General features: G+C 56.9%; 2 protein-coding genes across 2 annotated transcripts in view; one reads left to right on the top strand and one right to left on the bottom strand.

Annotated features, from left to right (window-relative positions):
• LOC142024976 (uncharacterized) overlaps positions 1-14,483 on the bottom strand; it is a 169,847-nt gene that overhangs the window by 4,897 nt on the left and 150,467 nt on the right. The window contains 1 exon segment of the mRNA XM_075017373.1: positions 413-417. Within this exon segment, the coding sequence (XP_074873474.1) occupies positions 413-417 (5 nt within the window).
• LOC142024740 (uncharacterized) overlaps positions 1-14,483 on the top strand; it is a 372,768-nt gene that overhangs the window by 234,988 nt on the left and 123,297 nt on the right. The window lies entirely within an intron of this gene.

Below are 14,483 nucleotides of genomic sequence, written 5' to 3'. Positions count from 1 at the left end.
ACAATTTATACCTTCAAATCAGTGGCACTGCAATGGGCACCCGCGTGGCCCCACACTGTGCCAACATTTTTATGGCTGACCTGGAACAACTTCCTCAGCTCTCGACCCCTGGCGCTCTCCTCTACTTGAGCTACATTGATGACATCATCATCATCTGGACCCATGAGAAAGAGGCTCTTGAAGAGTTCACTGTGATATCAACAGTTTCCACACCACCCAGAACCTCAGCCTGGAACGGTCCACACAAGAGATCCACTTCCTGGACACTACTGAGCACATAAGTGATGGTCAGATAAACACAACCCTATACCAGAAACCCCAGGACCGCTATGCTACCTCCATGCCTCCAGCTTCCAGCCAGGGCACACCACACGATCCATTGTTTACAGCCAAGCACTAGAGGTACAACCACGTTTGCTCCAATCCCTCAGACAGAGACAAACACCTTCAAGATCTTTACCAGGCTCTCCTGAAACTACAATACCCCCCCTTAGGAAGTGAAGAAACAGATTGACAAAGCCAGACGTGTACCCAGAAGCCACCTGCTACAAGACAGGCCCAGCAAAGAAAACAACAGAACACCACTGGCCATCAGCTATAGCCTCCAACGTACCATCTGTGCTCTACAACCCACCCTGGACAGCGATCCTTCACTCTCACAGACCTTGGGAGGCAGGGCCTGTCCTTGCCTACAGCCAGCCCACCAACCTGAAACAAATCCTCACCAGCAACTATAGACCACAACACTGTAACTCACAAACCAAACCTTTCGACAAACCTCAGTGCCAACTCTACCCACCAACGACTCCACCACACCTGCTAAACCTGGGGTTGTGAGTTCAATCCTTGAGGAGACCATTTAGGGACTGGGGCAAATAGATGACAGGGCGGTGCGTGGTCCTGCCAAGAGGGCAGGGGACTGGAGTAGATTAACTCCTGAGGTCCCTTCCAGTTCTAGGAGATGTGTATCTCCACTTTTTTTTTTTTTTTAATTTTACTTTAACCAGCGGGGCTTATTTGCCTGCACATGTAAACTGGACAGTCTCCATGTAAAAGAATAAATGGATCCAAATCAAATATCAGGAACGGTAAGATACAAAAATCTCCCAGGATGCTCAAGAGCAGATTTAAAAGTAGCCATCCTGCAATGCAAAAATGTCAAAAGCAGACCTCAAAGAGCAACTGCAGAGCTGCAATTCATTTGCAAGTGTGACACCATCCATTTAGGACTGAACAAAGACCAGCAACGGCTGGCCAAGTACAAAAGCAGTTTCTCTGCTCTGGCTGTTCACACCGCCCCATCAGCTGCTGGAAGTGGGCCACATCCTCCACGACTGAATTGCTCTCATTAACTCCAGCCTGCTTCTTGAGTGGGACTCCCTCCTTTTCTTGTGCCTGTATATTTCTACTTGCCTCTGGAATTCCTGCTCCAGACATCTGACGAATTGGGCCTTTGCCCACAAAAGCTGATGCTTCAGAAAATCTATTAGTCTATAAGGTGCCACAGGACTTCTCTGTGTTTTTGCTCGACTCAAAACGTGAGCTCAGTGAGGGCTGGCAGGGCCAAAACCGAGGCCCCCAGGCAGGGCTCAGACTGCAGCTGTCACGTGGCAGGGCACTAGAACTTGAAGAGAAAGGTGCTGTCAGAGCTCTGGCTCCACAAGGGCTCTGTCCACAAAGCTCCTGGCTGGGGCCTGGTTCCTCTGGCTCTTTGGCTCTGATGCGCTGCTTGAATCAGCAGGAGGCAGAGGAAGTTGTCTGAGCAGCGAGGTGAGTCCCGGGCTGGCTGCTTCAGATTCTGCCCAGGCTCCTGCTCTGCGACCCCTGCCTGCCTGTGGCTGGGTAGGCCCTGCCAGCAACTCACAAGAGCTGCTGCTCCTGCAGCCGGCCATGGTGCTGTTTGACTTTGCTGCTCTCTTGGGGATGTGGCTGTTGTTGCAGCTGGGCTCCCCCTCGGCTGCCTCAGTTCTACTCTGCCAGCAGCAGCTTCTCTGCGTGGTTTACCACTTTCCTCCTGCAGCACAGGCTTGTTGCTGACTCACTTTCCAGCCGCACCCAGTGCATTTCCCTCAGTGCAGGAAGGAGACTGGCAGAAGTGCGGCTGGAGGGGGTTAGTTACAGCCCCCGTCTCCGCCTCCCCCACAACCTCCTGCTGAGATTCTAGCTGCACTTTTGCCTTCATAGTTTTACTCCTCACTGCCCAGGTTTGGCCCCACTAGGTGTCACATGACCTAACTGGGCACCTCCCAACCATCTTCAAAACCCCCCAGTATCAATGAAGGCCGAGGACGCTGGACGAGGTGTGTTATGAGACCTACGGGGAGTGACACTGCATCCAAACTGGGGCACATGTTACTCATAACTGGTTTGTCCTGTGTCTGGCACCTACCAGTGACTCCTGAGAAAGCAAACTACTGTACATGGGAGAGCTGGTGCTTCCGTCTGGGAGTTTGTGTTTGATTATTCAAGAACTCCCCCTTCATGGTAAGAGCCAGCAGGGGGGCAGCACGCTGACCCCAGGGGTACCCTGCAGGCACTGAGAGCAGCCGGACCCAGCCCCACAGCTCTGGTACCCGCCGTTCCTGCCTGCGCCCCTCCACTCACACCTCTAGCCAAGGAAGATAGTGGGGAAGCACATGGAGACCTGGGCTGTGGGAAGAATCATAGAACACGAGGACTGGAAGGGACCTCGAGAGGCCATCGAGTCCAGCCCCCTGCCCCAATGGCAGGACCAAGTACTATTTAAACCATCCCTGATAGACGTCTATCGAACCTGTTCTTAAATATCCCCAGCGATGGAGATTCCACAACCTCCCTTGGCATTTTATTCCACTGTTTAACCACCCTGACAGTTAGGAACTTTTTCCTAATATGCAACCTAAACCTCCCTTGCTGCAGTTTAAGTCCATTGCCTCTTGTTCTATCCTCAGAGGCCAAGAAGAACAAGTTTTCTCCTTCCTCCTTATGACACCCTTTTAGATACCTGAAAACCGCTATCATGTCTCCTCTCTATCTTCTCTTTTCCAAACTAAACAAGCCCAATTCTTTCAACCTTCTTTCATAGGTCACATTCTCTCGACCTTTTATCATTCTTGTCGCTCTTCTCTGGACCCTCTCTAGTTTCTCGATATCTTTTTTGAACTGCGGTGTCCAGAACTGGACACAACGCTCCAGCTGAGGCCTAATCAGTGCAGAGTAGAGCGGAAGAATGACTTCTCGTGTCTTGTTCACATCACACCTGTTAATGCATCCCAGAATCATGTTTGCTTTTTTTGCAACAGCATCACACTGTTGACTCAAATTTAGCTTGTTGTCCACTATAATCCCTAGATCCCTTTCTGCTGTACTCATTCCGAGACAGTCTCTCCCCATTCTGTATGCGTGAAACTGATTGTTCCCTCCTAAGTGGAGCACTTTGCATTTGTCCTTATTAAACTTCATCCTGTTTACCTCAGACCATTTCTCCAGTTTATCCAGATCATTTTGAATTATGACCCCACCCTCCAAAGCTGCTGCAACCCCTCCCAACTTGGTATCATCTGCAAACTTAATAAGCGTACTTTCTATGCCAATATCTAAATCATTGATGAAGACATTGAACAGAACCGGTCCTAACACTGACCCCTGCGGAACCCCACTTGTTATACTTTTCCAGCAGGATTGAGAACCATTAAGAACTACTCTCTGGGTATGGTTAAGCAGCCAGTTATGCACCCACCTTTTTGTAGCCTCATCTAAATTGTATTTGCCTAGTTTTTTGATAAGACTATCATGAGAGACCGAATCACAATGCTATCAAAGAACTGCCATGTTCCTGAACCTGCTTCCCCTGGGAGGGGCCGTGGAGGGGACAGTCTCTCACAGGGGAGCCAGTGATTCCTGGGGCTGACACTCCTGACACTGGGGACAGGGGCAGGGAGGGTCCCTGAACCAAAGCCAACCCAGCTGCTGCAGAGCCCACACAGCCTCTGACACCCCCAGGGACAGGACTCCTCACCCAGCCAGCGCACGGTCTGGTAATTGTCCTGCATCACCTCCCTGTAGAGGGCTCTCTGCCCTGGGGCCAGCAGTCCCCATTCCTCCTCAGAGAAACACACAGACACCTCCTCCAAGGTCACCAGCTCCGCCGCCACCGCCATGTCCTCGCTCTGTCTCTGCAGGGCCGGGGCTGCTCTGGAGCCAGACGTGGGGGCTCTGGGCCTGGCAAGGGAGAAGAACAACGGAGACATTTCAGACGGGGCTGGAAGCCGCTCCGCATCCCCCGGCTCCCCACACGCGCTCCCTGGGGCACACGTGCTGCACACGCACATTCGGGGAAATGCTCGAGTCTCACAGAACCACCTCGCACAAGTCAGATCCCAAATCCGTCCTCGTTTCTCTCCGGACACGGCCTGAGCTCCAGCACTGCTGCGCACTGGAGTGTGTCCCACGGAAACGTCACGTGCTTAGTGACACCCCACGGGGACAAGCCCGGAGGAAGGGAGCAGCTGAAGGGACAATGAGGATCACTGAACTGCACCGCGGGGGAGCACAGGTACCGTGCGACGAGCGCCCGGCCCCACTGGGGAACCGGGGGTGGGGGACACAAGCCCACCCAGAGCTCTCGGATCCCCTGCGGGGGGGGGGGGGTGCAATGGACTCAGGACCCCAAATCACTGAGGGTAGAGAAAAGAGAAGAAAACCAGGGGGATGCAGAGGCCCTGGGGCGAAAACAAGGGAGCTGGGGGAGAACCGAGCACAGAGCCCCCAGCACCCACTGGTCCCTGCGGGGTGCAGAGCCCGCGGGCGCCGCCCGGAGACTCCGCCTGGAGGTGCGAGTGGAGCCAGGAGCGAAAACCGGCCCCGAGTCACAGCCCCCGCGGCCGCCTCCGCCCCCCTCCCTTCCGCGGGCGCCCCGGAGCCGGGCGGGGGCGAGTGCGGGGCGCTGGGGCGGCGCCTCTTTGCTCCCCGCGGGGCCCAGCACCGCGAGCCGCCGCAGCACGAGGCGAACCAGGCGCCGCTGCCGGGGGGCGGGGCCGCGCGGGCGGCAGGACGAGGCGCAGCGGCCGGAGAACGGGGCGGCCCGGCCGGGACCAGGGGGAGGCGCTGGCGCAGGGGGGGCCCCGCACGGAGCGTCCGAGCGACAAACGGGGGCGGGGGGCGGAGTCAGTTCCCGGCCCGGCCGGGCCCCCCCTCACCCGGCGGCGGCTCCCTGCGGGGGGGGCGGGGGGGTGCGATGCCCTCAGGACCCCAAATCACTGAGGGGGGAGAACAGAGAAGAAAAGAGGGGGGGGGCAGAGGTGCAGGGAGGGGAACAGCCCTCCGGCCCCGCCCCCCGGGAGAGGCGGGAACCAGACACTGAGCTCCGCCCCCAGCCTCGAGCTCCAGCGCCACGGGGGGGGGCGGGGCGTTTGTCCCCCTCAGCTCAGCCCCCCCGCCCGGCCATTCCCGCGGCAGCGCCTCGTGCGGTCAATGGCCCCGCACAGCTCCTCCCTCGCCCAGCGCGGGCCCGGCCCGGGGGCCAACCGACACCCTCACCGCAACCAGCGTCCTCTGCTGCAGCCCCGCCCCGCTCCCCCATTGGCCGTCACCCTATCTCCCCGATCCGCCATTGGTCGGTTGGATAACCAATCCCCTTCCGATTTTGACCAGTTAGGATGAGCCTTCGCTGCCATTGGTCGCCCCTTCTGATCCCGCCCTCTGGACAAGAATGTCAATCCAGGCAATTCTCACGACCATTGGCTAGACCGAGTTAATCTCGTTTCCTCATTGGCCAAAACCCCTAATCTCTCTCGCTATTGGCCGTTAGCCACAAGAGTCCGCCTTCGTCTCAGCTCCTGCTCAATCCCTGGGGAGGGACCCTTCTGCTGGCGTCGGTAGCCCGGGCTCAGGACAGGTTTGGGGGCGGGGCTGTGAGAGCTCTGGGTGGGGACACAGGCTGCGGGCGGGGCCGGGCTCAGGACAGGTTGGGGGCGGGGCTGTGAGAGCTCTGGGTGGGGACACAGGCTGCGGGCGGGGCCGGGCTCAGGACAGGTTGGGGAGCGGGGCTGTGAGAGCTCTGGGTGGGGACACAGGCTGTGGGCGGGGCGGGGCTCGGGACAGGTTTGGGGGCGGGGCTGTGAGAGCTCTGGGTGGGGACACAGGCTGCGGGCGGGGCCGGGCTCAGGACAGGTTAGGGGGCGGGGCTGTGAGAGCTCTGGGTGGGGACACAGGCTGTGGGCGGGGCGGGGCTCGGGACAGGTTAGGGGGCGGGGCTGTGAGAGCTCTGGGTGGGGACACAGGCTGTGGGCGGGGCTGGGCTCGGGACAGGTTAGGGGGCGGGGCAGTGAGAGCTCCGGGCGGGGACACAGGCTGTGGGCGGGGCCGGGCTCGGGACAGGTTTGGGGGCGGGGCTATGAGAGCTCTGGGTGGGGACACAGGCTGTGGGCGGGGCTGGGCTCGGGACAGGTTTGGGGGGGTGGGAGCTCCGGGACTCCTGTGATTTCTAGTCATTTCCTTTCCCAGCTGGGCGCTTGTGGGGGGCTTGTCCGGCCGCGGCGTTGCCGGGATTTCCCTGTGTGCGATTCCTGCCCGGTCTCTTGTGGGACCTGGTTGCGCTGGTGACTAGAAGACAACAGGCACCGTCCTGGGCACCTCAGAGACTAACAGACAATTTGGAGCAGGAGCTTTGGTGGCAAAGACCTGCCTGGTCAGGTACATGAATGGGGGCGGGGGGGTAGAGGAGGATTTAAAGGGGGGTCCCAGTAAAAGGAAGGGGCAGAGCTCACAAGTGTCCTTCCGATAATGGGTCATTTCCACCCTGACTGAATAGATCTTGTCAGCTCTGCCCCTCCCAGGGTGAGTTGGGGGTCTCAGCCCTCACCATGGGGTAAGGAATGGAGAGATGTCGGGGCTGTCCCTGCCCCCAGCTCCCTGATGGGTGGGGGTGTCATGGGGGCCAGGACATGGCACTGGCCTCAGCCCCAGCTCTGGAGTTTGGGGGCCCAACCCAGGTTCAGACTGGGGGGCTGGGCCCGGCCCTGCAACAACCTGAGCTTTTTGGGGGAGAGGGTGTGCTGTGGGGTAGCCCCAGCTCTGGGGGAGGGAGGGAGAAGTGCTGCCTTGGGGACATCCCTTCCCCTGAAGCTGGGGTCAGCCCCATGGCACCCCTCCCCCCCAGCTCAGGCCCCAGCCCAGCCCCAAAGCCCTGTGAGCCCCCCACAGCTGGGGACAAGGTCATCCCTTGTCTGGGGCTGGCGCTGGGGTGGGTTCTGAGACAGGCCATGGCCTCTCTGCCCCACCCCGGGCATTCAGGCCATGGCCCAGCCCCAGCTGCAGGGACCTCCCACGACTGAGCCTGGGCTGGGGCTGGGAGCAGGGTGGGCCGCAGCATCCTAGGTACCACCCCCCACAGCTGGGGCCACCCCCCGACTCACCACATTGGTGCTGGGCCCGGCCCTCTATGGTCTGAGCTCCCAGCGGGAGGTGGTGCTGGGGCCCCAGGAGCAGCCCTGGCCTCAGTCCTGGCTTTCGGAGGAGGGGGCAGGGCTGCCATGTGGCTGTGCTGGGCCATGGCCTGAACCCCCTGAGTGGGGCAGGGAGGCTGGGGCCAGGCCCTGTCCTGTGCTCTCTGACCCTCTGTCGGAGGCGGCCAGAAGGCCCTGCTCGGGGTGGGGGCTGGGCTCCTGGCGCAGGCGTCTCTCTCTGCACAGGAGGCCCCTGAGCCACCCTGCCCGGCTCCCCTCCTGGGCTGGGTCCCGCCCGCAGAGGCGCAAGATGGGCCAGCTCCACCCGGCGCTCACCGCCGCCTCTCCCGCCTCGGCGCCTGCACCGGCAGCGGGTTGCCTCCGCCAGCAGCTCAGGCAATCGCAGCTCCTGGCCTGCCTGGGAGCTGCCTCCCCGCCCGCGGGGACGGAGGAGCTGCTCTGCTCCTGGGGAAGGCGGCGGCTGGTTCCCGCAGGCTCTGGCTCTGGAGCCACCTTCAGAGCCTTCCTCCTGAGCACCCGCAGGAGCCCGGCCGGCCTGGAACCCAGCAGGGAGCAGGGGTGAGGCTGGGTCAGGGCACCCCTCACTGACGGGCCTTCTCGGTCCCTCCTCATCCCTGCCCCGGCCACAGCAGCCCCTCGGCCCCCCACAGGGGTGGGGAGCGCCACTGCCAGCCTGGCAGGAGTCCATTGCATGGGTGCTCCCAGCCTCCCCCGGCCGCTGCTGCTGCTGCTTCTTCCAGTGAAGTTCAGAATTCCTCGTGACTCAACACCCTGAACCCCCGTTTGTCCGTCACAGAGGGCAGCTGAGCCCCTCCCCCCAGCGTTAGTGACACAGGGGGACCCCAAGGGACAGAGAAGGGAAGCAACCCCAGGGGCCAATCCAGCAGGTGACGGCAGAGCCAGAGAGAGCAGCCGCCAGGCCTGACTTCTCTCCTACCTGAGGCGGAGCAGCCCCGGAGGCAGGGACAGCGCCCAGGAAACCAGAGGGTGGGGACGTGTCCATGGAACCTGTTTTCTGTCCCCAAACCCCATTCCCACAAACCAGTTTGTGACGTCAAACCCCAGCAAGGGTGAAAATTCTTTGCCAAATGTCCTGTGGCCGAACAGAAGCGTCTCCCCTTTGTCACCGGAGAAGAGAAACCGAACAGGAGAGACCCCCACGGCCCCGGCGGTGCCAAGGGACGAAGCCCCAGGTGGGGGGGGCCATTCTGCCGCCTTAGCCGAGTGCTCGCCAGGCCGCGCATCCAGCCGGCCCCAGGGGGAGCAGACTGAGCAGGTTCCAGCCCCTCGGAGGCTCCTACCTGCTCGACGGGGACGTCCGCTTGGTCAGGGACAGGAACAATCAAGAACCAATCAGGCGCCGGAGCGGAGCGAGCTCGGCAGAGGCTCCTCCAGGCGCTCGCGGGCGCCACCCAGAGAGCTCTCAGCCCTCGCAGAGACGCCTCGAGGGGGAGACTTGCTGAAGCAAAAGCCACAGGGGTCTCCGAGCTCATCCCGGCCTCGCACCTCTTCTCTGCCTGGCTGATGTCACAGTCTCTCTGTGACGTCACCACGCCCCCGCCCAGCTTCCCCTAATGTGCTATGGTCCTGCCCCAGGCCTGTGTGATGTCACTGCCACAGCCACCGCCTCCCTGCAGGGCTGATGTCCTGCCCCTGGCCAGCCCCGCTGGAGGTTTGAGCTATTCCCTGGGGTCGCCCCGCTCAGGGACTGCTCAGTCTAGAATCACAGAACGACATGTCCCCTGTCCCAGGGGTACCAGAACTGAACTTCCAAAACAGAGGGCACCCCTGAGAGGGCGTGTGCCTGTATCTGCACCCACCAGCTCAGGTTGTCCGTGTGACCTTTCTAGCAATGGGAGGCGATTGCCAGAAGCGCTGGGTCCAGTTCCTAGGGGTTTCCATCAATAATGCAACCTGACCAGCTGGAGCCCCTGCCCGGTAACTTGGGACAATCCCACCCTATCTGCTGGGTGCCTGTAAGGGCAGTTCGTCCCCTCACCCAAGCACAGAGTCGGAGCTAGACACAGCGTGTTTGACCCCAGCAGTCTGACATGAATTCACACAGCGATACGTGCAGTACTGCTAACCAAAGGAGAGGAGAACCCCACTGAGCCAGGCACTGTCCACAGAGTCTGCCGAGCCGAGTCCCTGGCTGAGAGTTCTTTACCCCCACGCCGATAAGGCGAGAACGCTGCGTTTGCTGGGAATACAGCACTAGCATGTTATGTGAATGTAACTGTGATAGCACGGGGTTTCTGGGCACAGCTAGAGAAATCAATCCAGGGCACCTTTGCTTAAAATCCAGGAGACTTACAGCCCCTGGCTGGGATTCCCTTCTCGCTAAGGCAAATCCTGCCAGCCACAACCGCACCTCTGCCAGCCCCACTGGCCAGCCAGACGCCACACAAGCAAACCCACAGACTTCCCAGCAGTTGTACCAGCCCAGCCCAGCAACCCCCAACTTAAGGTGAGAGGCTCTTAAGCCTGTTTCACCCAACAAGGCACAGATCCTTCTAGACCCCAAAGGGCCCAGCCCAGACCCTGGTCAATACACACTTGGATCTTACCCAAAGAACACGCTCACCAATTCATTAGATCTAATCTCTTAAGATTTCTCAATACAAGAGGAAGAACAGTGGTAGCGAGAAGACTTGTTGGAGTAATACTTGACACACATCAGCCATAGCTACTGGTGCAGCCAGAGATGTTATCTGCTGATTCCTGAAAGTCTCTGAAAGTTCACTGCAGGTTCCATAGGTGCAGCTGTCAAAGCACTGGAGATCCACCTGGCTGGGGTCCACCTGCTCCACATGGCCCCTTGGAGACCAAAAGACAAAGGATCCAAGATGGACACTGCTACGCCCACAGCCTGGGTCTCTCTCGTGTTGTCTCTCCTGTCCTCTCTCAATGCAGGGACAAAAGCCCGTTCTGCTCCCCGTAGTGCCTTGAGGGCCTCCCCCGCCTGACTCAGGTGGCTGTTGTGGCAAACTGCCATTGGACGAGTCCCAGGAGACAGTTTCAGAGTTCGGAAATGGACCTGTTCCTTCCTTTCAGCCCAGCTCACTTGACCCTCGGGCTGCATCTGTTGGCATGTCCCAAGCATCTGGAATGTGGGTTTGGTGTCTGAGCACCTGGCTTCCGCCCTATTGTTCAGCCCAATGTCCCGGCTGGGGCTGAGCTCACACCTCCGATTGTGAAGCTCAGCACTGAAATATTTTCTAATACAGCTACACATCTAAAATCTTATTACTTTACCTACGTACATGGTACAGACGTGAGAAGCATACAGAGATTCAGGGCATCATTAGCTTTCATTAGACACCTTATATGGTCCCCTTGGCACAAGACTGGGGACCAATAGCCACCCTGGGCATTAAAACAGAAAAGCAGTCAAGTAGCACTTTAAAGACTAACAAAATAATGGATTAGGTGATGAGCTTCCATGGGACAGACCCACTTCTTCAGATCGTAGCCATACCAGAACAGACTCAGTATCTGAAGCACAGAGGTCCAAAAATTATCAGGGTTGACAAATCAGAAAAATTGTTATCAAGGCTGGCAAATCAGAAGAGCAGATGGGCAGTAGGAGGGGACCATGGGGTGGGGAAGTCAAGAGTTAGATAAACCAAAGTATGTAAAAGAGTCCTTATAATGGGCCAGGTAATTGCTCTCCCAGTTCAAACTGTGTGTTAATGTGTCAAATTTGAATATAAAGGAGAGTTGTGAGCACTCGCTCTGAAAACAATTGTTAAAAGTTCCTTTCCAGTAAAACACAGACTTTCACGTCATTAACAGAATGGCCCACTCCATTAAAGTGCTGGCTGACAGGCTTGTGAGTTCAGAGTTTTTTGATGTCTGTTTAACGTCCAGGATCAGAGAGGTAGCCAAAATCCTGTGGCACCTTATAGACTAACAGATATTTGAGAGCATAAGCTTTCTTGGGCAAAGACCCACTTCGTCAGATGCATCCACTAAAGCTCATGCTCCAAAATATCTGTTAGTCTGGAAGGTGCCACAGGACTTCTTGTTGTTTTTTGTCCATTCATTCTTTGTCGAAGAGTGTTACAGTCTGTTCTGCATACATGGTGTGTGGGCATTGCTGGCACATGTTCGCATATAGGATGTTAGTTGAGGAACAGGACAATGTGCCTGTGATTACATGAATAACATGGTCAGGTCCAGTGATGGTATCTCCAGAATAGGTATGTGGACAAAAGTTAACAATGGGTCTTGTTGGAAGGAAAAGTTCCAGGATTGTTGTTATTCTGGTTTAGCCTGTGGTTGCTGGTGAGAATTCACATAAGGTTGGGAGGTTGTCTATAGGAGAGAACAGGCCTGTCACCTAGGGCCTGCTGGAGTGTGGCACCCTGATTAAGGACAGGTTGAAGGTGTTTAATGATGTGTTGCAGTGGTTTGAGTTAGGAGTTGTAGGGAATGACCACTGGTGTCCTGTTGTTGGGGTTTTTTTGGGTCTAACTTGGAGTCGTTGGTTTTTGTGTATTTGTCTGGCCCCGTCGATTTGTTTTTTTACTTCTCCCGGTGGGTAATTCAGGTTTATGAATGTTTGGTAGAAATCTTGTAGTTTTTCTCTCAGACAGTAGGAGCAGAGGAGATGTGATTGTACCTAAGGGCTTGACTGCAAAGGATGGTGTTGTGTGTGCAGGGTGGAAGCTAGAAGCGTGTAAGTATAGTGGTCAGTGGGTTTCCTGTAGAGTGTGGTACTGATCAGGCCATCATTGATTTGGACTGCAGTGTCCAGGAAATATATCTCTCGCATGGATTGGCTGAGGCATAACTTGATGGTGGGGTTTGTTTGGAGATTGTTAGAATCTCTGTGGAATTCTTCTAGAGCCTCTTTACTCTGGGTCCAAAAGATAAAGATATCCTCCATGTAAGTGAAAGGAGGGGTAATGGAGATACGATCACTGGACCAAACCATGTTATTCACAGAATCAGGGGCGAGAGTGCTCAGAAGTCCCATTAACATTCAAATTCACCACCCCACACCTCTCTGCTCTTCTGAGTTGCCAACCTTGATAATTTTTCTGATTTGTCCCCCACCTCCTGCCACAGTTTTCATGTGGCAAACATGGCACAGACAGGAAAGGACAGCACCAAAATGCCACAAGTGGAAATCACAGTTGAGAACTGAACACTAACGGTTGGTTTCAAATTTCCCAGCAGTCGCAGGTCTTAATGCCTGTTCGCAGGTCAGCTGCTTCCAGAGAGCCATCTACTGGCTGGGGCAGGGCAGAACTACCTGCCTCAGTCGCCCCCCGGAAGTGATTCACAGAGGCTGACGGCCAGTAACAACCTGCTCCTGAGGACAGGGTTGTTATATATGAAATAACCCCAAAGTTAAGTCTCTTTCCTCCAAGCCTCTTCCTGGGCAGAGATCCCCCTCCCTATGCTCTGGGTGTCTCAGGCCTGGCTTCTGTGGCCCGTGCTCTGTCCTGTGGGTGTACAGCACATCCTGGCTACATCTACACGTGCAGCCAACATGGAAATAGCTTATTTCGATGAATAACGTCTACACGTCCTCCAGGGCCGGCAACGTCGATGTTCAACTTCGACGTTGCTCAGCCCAACATCGAAATAGGCGCAGCGAGGGAACGTCTACACGTCAAAGTAGCACACATCGAAATAGGGATGCCAGGCACAGCTGCAGACAGGGTCACAGGGCGGACTCAACAGCCAGCCGCTCCCTTAAAGGGCCCCTCCCAGACACAGTTGCACTAAACAACACAAGATACACAGAGCTGACAACTGGTTGCAGACCCGGTGCCTGCAGCATAGATCCCCAGCTGCCGCAGAAGCAGCCAGAATCCCTGGGCTAAGGGCTGCTGCCCACGGTGACCATAGAGCCCCGCAGGGGCTGGAGAGAGAGCATCTCTCAACCCCCCAGCTGATGGCCGCCATGGAGGACCCAGCAATTTCGACGATGCGGGACGTGGATCGTCTACACGGTCCCTACTTCGACGTTGAACGTCGAAGTAGGGCGCTATTCCTATCTCCTCATGAGGTTAGCGACTTCAACGTCTCGCCGCCTAACGTCGAAGTTAACTTCGAAATAGCGCCCGACGCGTGTAGACGCGACGGGCGCTATTTCGAAGTTGGTGCCGCTACTTCGAAGTAGCGTGCACGTGTAGACGCAGCTCCTATGGCCCAGAGGGAGACCTCAGGCCCTGGCGCTTTCCCTCATGCCCAGCTCGGGCCTGCTAACCTGGCACAGGTGTGCTGTCTCTTCCCGCTTAGAGGGCCAGCCAAGAAAAAGCAAACACACTCCTCCCATGCAGGGTTTATCACCTGGGAGTTAAGCCAGACGGGTCCCTTGCTCTTCTGTAACCCCTTAGCAAGGACACAGAAGTGTGACTGCAAACAGAATTAGGTGCACAGTTAGTTCTCGATCTCACTCACCCATATAAGTTGCTTTGCACTTAACACTATTGAAACTTTGAGGCACACGATGTAAGAAGTCCTCACACTCAAGTCATTACATTGTTTAGAAAATGGAAAATTAGCGTTACCCTCCCAGCCTCCTCTGTGACTCTGCTCTGTCTCACACTGCACGAGGTAAAAATGGCCAAAAATGATGCCAACGTGGGTGCACAAGCGCTGCTGATGTTGACATCTCTTGACTTGGTGCAGAGCTTCCAGGATTTAATACGTTCCAATTCAGCTTTGGGTGTACTGACAGACTTCAGCAGATTGTTCCCAACAGCAAATCCTACTGCCCCGAGGCAGCGTTCCTCTGAACTCAACCCTTCCAGAAGAAAGGGCAGATGGTTTCTTTGCCTGACCCAGCATCTGCCAGACTGGCTTCCTGGAGAGCAGCGCTGTCGACATTTCATTTGTGCAACTGTTGATCTGTGGCAGCTGTTTTGCGTATTGAGTCTGTGTTCGAAAGGACAGGGGCAGATTCAAGTCCCGGACAGATGGTCTGCACATTCCAGTGTCAGGGTAGCCATGCCTGTCTGCTGCAAAGCAGCTCCAGCCACGTGGCGGGGCACCCACAGCTGTGCAGCCAGGCAACTCCAG

This window comes from Carettochelys insculpta, chromosome 22, assembly GCF_033958435.1.
Source record: "Carettochelys insculpta isolate YL-2023 chromosome 22, ASM3395843v1, whole genome shotgun sequence".
Classification (NCBI taxonomy): domain Eukaryota; kingdom Metazoa; phylum Chordata; order Testudines; family Carettochelyidae; genus Carettochelys; species Carettochelys insculpta.
Note: the sequence above shows the minus strand (reverse complement) of the source record. Positions and strands in the feature narration are given on the sequence as shown.